Below are 5000 nucleotides of genomic sequence, written 5' to 3' on the forward strand. Positions count from 1 at the left end.
GCTGTTCTCGTTCTCCGACTCGCTGCTGAAGTCCTCCGTGTTGAGGTTCTCGAAGTCCGACTCGCCCACGGCGATGGGCACGCACACGGTGAGGTTGGGGTTGTGGATGAAGGACATGTGGTCCTCGTCGATCATGTATTTGCCCACGCTGCTGCCGATGCCGCTGGTGGTGCCGTTGCCGTTCTTGACGTAGTCCAGCTCGCGGTTGATGTCCACGCCCGTGTGGTTGGCGATGCAGTTGAGCTTCTTGTCGTACATGTCGTCCAGGGGCTTCTGCTCGTCCGTCTGCGGCGGCTTCTTCAGCAGGCTGGCCATGAGCAGGCGCACCTTGGCCTTGAACCAGGCGATGCCCTTCTTGATACGGATCACCGAGATCTGCAGGTTGTTGAGCTCGCCGTCATCGTCCGTCGCCGCCAGGTTGTCGGCGCTGAACGAGCTCAGCAGCAAGGCAAGGAAGAGGTTCAGCACCTGGGCGGGGGGAGAGAGAGGGACACGGGGGGGGGGGGGGGGGGAGGGAGTGAGAGAGGGGAGCGCTCACAAGAGAGGATGAACCTGAGGAATGGCCACTGATACTCCGGGGCTAGGGAGTATGTGTGAGGGTGAAATTACCTTATTAAATACTTGTTTAAACCATAAGAAATTTTGGAGATAAGGGTGTTGTGAACATTCCTACAACCAACTACCTGATACTAGAACCTCAGTTTGGTGACGACTAACGCTAGTAGTCTTATTCAGACATCAAAAGCCTAAATAAACAAACAGTAATCTTGCTTGTACCCCTCATACAATCATGTTCACTGGTTTGGTCCTGTTTGTTTTGCTGCTGTTTTTGCTCCGTGTGTGCTCTCATGAATCTGTAACGACCCTGAGTGTGAGAAAAGGCGCTATATAAAATAAACATATTATTTCTATTATCATTATGTTGGGAGGTCCATCCAGAAATGAAATGGCTTGTGTAGTTCCAAACCCCGGGGGGGGGGGGGGGGGAAGCGGGGCACACTCACCACCAGGTTCCCGATGACCATGACCATCATGAAGACGATGAGACACATGCCCTGGCCCGCCACCTCCATGCAGTCCCACATGGTCTCGATCCACTCGCCGCACAGCACGCGGAACACGATGAGGAAGGAGTGGAAGAAGTCGTTCATGTGCCAGCGCGGCAGCTTGCAGTCCACGGCGATCTTGCACACGCAGTCCTTGTAGCTCTTGCCGAACAGCTGCATGCCCACCACGGCGAAGATGAAGACGATGATGGCCAGCACCAGGGTCAGGTTCCCCAGGGCGCCCACCGAGTTGCCGATGATCTTGATCAGCATGTTGAGGGTGGGCCACGACTTGGCCAGCTTGAACACTCGCAGCTGCGGAGCGGTATGAGCAATGAGGAGGGGCGGGTGTGTGAGGGGAGGAGGGAGGATGGGTCATTTTAGCGGGAAAAAAAACATTTGTACTCGGATCACGGCTGGAATTCTTGGGGTCGAATTTGTAGTGAATCCTGATAACCTGAAGGAGTCTCAGGTTAGCGGTTTTCTGAAGACGTAATGATACATATGTTAATGAAAAGTAGGGACAGTTCCAATGTGCATTTTAAATACCTTCATAGCGTTTCATTTTATATCTATATGCAAGCTCATGCATCCTGACATCCTGACATGTGTTTTCTGGAAAGGTGTTTCAAATGTGTCAAAGGTGTGCAAATGATGCTAATACCATAATATCGTTCTCATATTATTTCTCCTATTCACTTTATCATAACCATAGGTAGCAGTAGCAATGGCCTATCTGCTCCCGGATGTACCCACCAATCGGAAGGAGCGCAGCACCGACAGGCCCTCTACGTCAGCCAGGGCCAGCTCCACCAGACTCAGGGTCACGATGAAGCCGTCGAAACAGTTCCAGCCCTCCTGGAAGTAGTAGTAGGGGTCCATGGCCACCAGCTTGGCAAACATTTCCACTGCAAAGATCCCGGTGAACACCTGGTAGTGGGGCCAGACCAAGCAGACAAACACTCAGATTTGTGCTTCTTTGTTCATCTCACAATGATTTTCAGTCCCATCTACTGTGAACGTAATTTTTTTCCGTGCGTAATTCCATACCATAATGTCATTAAGCAAATGTCTGCGATGTGTGCGTCTATTATTACACCATTATTGTAATTCATGCCGTATTTCCGTTGACGCATTATTTGTGTCTGTGTGCATGTATGCGAGGACGCACACTCACGCACACACACGCAGCTGTCTCTGTAAGGGAAGCCTGGTGCTTGTCACAGCTCTAATGAATCGTTGAAGGTCATTCACGATCACTGGAGCTCACACTATGGTACCAGGGGACTTGCTGGTGACGTGCATGTTTATGACGGTGTGAGTGTGCGCTCGGGGTGTGACTGTCTCAAGTGGGTGTGTCTGGGATGTGTGGAGGGTACCGGGGCTCAGACGATGACTCATATTGCCTCAAGGTGACCTAGAAAATGTTCCACCTGTAATAAATATTGTGTGTGTATGTGTATGGACTTTTCATTCTAAAGCAGCACAGAACACACACACACACACATATACACACACACACACACGGTGCACACAGACAGAATCACGGATGGCAGGTGAAGGGTAGTGGCTCTGTGCATGTGCACAATCCGTCTGCTTGTATCTATAATCTCTCGTCTGCTCCTCATTGTCGGGGGTCTAATCTCCACTGCTCTGCCGGTCCCTGCTGAAAGCATCAGCGCTGCATGAGGAGATTGATGCCTCTGTCGATGCGGACGGCCCTGATTTACTAACGGCGGTTGCGGGCCGGGCGGAGTCATCCGAGCCGTTTACCTTAGACCATCCCCTTAGAGGGTCCCTGTCCAGCCGGGACCTATGAAATACTGTATTAACGGCCGTGGGTCAGTCAGCCGGCCGGCCGGTAGCGCCATAGGGGCAGCCTGACCAAGAGGGGACAGGAAACAGCAGAGTTACCGTGGGCGTGTGTGCGTGCCGTCTGGCACCGACACACTTTTTTATCGACAAACAAAGGAGCCGCCAATTACGCGCCCAAAAATAACACCTTCTCCCTCACAGCTGGAGGAGAGAGGAGGAGGAGGAGGTGCGAGGAGATGAGTCGACGCTGTCGACCTACTGCGAGAGAAGACACACTCTATTTTTAATCCACACACTTTCCCCGGGCGGCGGCAGGCGGCGGCGCAGGGAGGAAGAGGAGGAGGAAGAGGAGGAGATGAAACACACAGAAACACCAAAAAACACCAAAAAACACTGAAAACACTGAAAAGCTGACAGCAGGTTGGATCTTGTTTCTTCTTCGTATCCCGCCGCTGACTCACCAGATTGCCGACAGACAGCACCCCCTCAAACTGGGGGGTCATGGGGTAGTGCTCCATGGCCATGAACAGCGTGTTGAGCACGATGCAGATGGTGATGGCCAGGTCCACAAAGGGGTCCATGACGATGAGGTTGACGATCTCCTTGATCTTCAGCCATGCGGGGGAGCACTCCCAGATCAGGAAGGTGTTAGAAAACTTATACCAGCAGGGCGGACAACTTCTCTGGGACTCCTCCAGTTCTGGAGAGAACAGCGCACCGATTCACACGTGAACAAACAGAGAACCCCCCCGACAGCAGCAGGGAAAAAAAACATACCAGGCAAAATGAAGACATAACCGGCATGCACAAGGGTAAGTCGAAGAAATGGAAGAAAGAAAAGTAGACTGTATGCGTTGTATGTATCTGGTACTGTTGGATAATGCAAAGCAGATAAGCAGGATATACATGTCAGATCTAAAAATCAACCAAATGAGAAAGGAGTGTCAGTTTGAAAGATGAGAAGGTTAAATAGGCTAGGTTAAGGTGGCAGTACCCTCCACTAGTGTGTTGGTGATGACGCTCATAACACTGTTTGCCCGTTCTTTCCGCCCAAAGGAGGTATTAAGCTGGTCCACAGACACCATCAGGGAGCCCGACAGCTTCTTCTTCACCTCAACCTCAGTAGTCGGCTGTCAGGGGGAGAGGAAGAATCAAGCACCCATGGAGAGGACATGATCACCATCTCACAGCAACCACCGGTGGCCGGCAGAGGGAAGTGCACAACAGAGGAGGATGGGTTGGTTGTCGTTTGTTGCTGTTGTTGTTTTTTTCAGTTTGGAGGAGGGCAGAGCGTGTTTCGTCCTTCTCTATGTCAGTGCTGGGTGTTTAAGGAAAGACGACTGACTAGTTGATTGTTTGTAGTGTTTAGAATCACAAAGGGCGTGGCCAAAGTGGCCGCCGGGCTATAGAAACAGTTGTGAAATGTGTGTCTTGGATGTGACGGTGTACATTTACTGATTTTGAGATTTTTGAGATGCTGTGCAGGGGGGGACTGCCTGAGCATGAGTGGATTCTCAATCCCGTCATGCAGTAATGGAGTATTTGCTAACATTGCAATATAAGGTAAGAAGGACTGCCTAATCAAAGAATGCCTCCCCAGAATCTGGCTGTCGTTATCTTTACCTGAAAGCCAAAGCGACTGTCCTAACTTTGGAACCATACAACTTATATTGCAACCATCCAGAGAGCATTGTTGAGAGATCATACGGGGCAAGTATATAACATCATTCAAGTTATCATGCATGTGCATGCACCAAGTCAAAGAGAGGGAGAGAATACAAACTACATGACATCATTGCCCTTATGATACTTATGCTGTCGCCTACATCATGCCTAGGTCTACCATGCTTGCTAGTCGATACACAAGGGCTAATCCACTCTGGTTGACTGAGGGGAGTTTGGGAAACGGAGACGGGGAAAGACAGACAAGGACAGCAGCCCTCCTTTTCTTAATCTGCCGACTCATCCCCCCGTATCGGGGGTGACATGAGAGGGTGGGAAAAACTAACTGAAGCTTGATGTAATATAAGTTTAGCTGGCTCAATGAGTACGTGTCTCACAGGGTGGTTTGGTTTGGTTTATTTATTGCCACAGAGGAAGGGAAACACATGAGCTCCTCTACAGTTTTAGTTCCCTCTC

General features: G+C 50.7%; 1 protein-coding gene across 7 annotated transcripts in view; it reads right to left on the bottom strand.

The window, feature by feature from the left end:
* scn8aa (sodium channel, voltage gated, type VIII, alpha subunit a) overlaps window positions 1–5000 on the bottom strand; it is a gene marked incomplete at both ends in the record, with an annotated part of 39760 nt that overhangs the window by 15142 nt on the left and 19618 nt on the right. For 4 of the 7 annotated variants that reach the window (XM_084479104.1, XM_084479103.1, XM_084479102.1 and 1 more), the window contains 5 exons: window positions 1–468; window positions 1005–1361; window positions 1803–1976; window positions 3323–3561; window positions 3856–3991. The exon at window positions 1–468 is cut by the window's left edge and continues 6 nt beyond it. In XM_084479104.1, coding sequence (XP_084335230.1) covers window positions 1–468; window positions 1005–1361; window positions 1803–1976; window positions 3323–3561; window positions 3856–3991 — 1374 coding nt within the window. The remainder of the gene's footprint in view (window positions 469–1004; window positions 1362–1802; window positions 1977–3322; window positions 3562–3855; window positions 3992–5000) is intronic. The other 3 variants (XM_084479107.1, XM_084479108.1, XM_084479106.1) reach the window with 1 other exon arrangement.

This window comes from Micromesistius poutassou (assembly GCF_964030765.1).
Source record: "Micromesistius poutassou genome assembly, chromosome: 15".
NCBI classification, from domain to species: domain Eukaryota; kingdom Metazoa; phylum Chordata; class Actinopteri; order Gadiformes; family Gadidae; genus Micromesistius; species Micromesistius poutassou.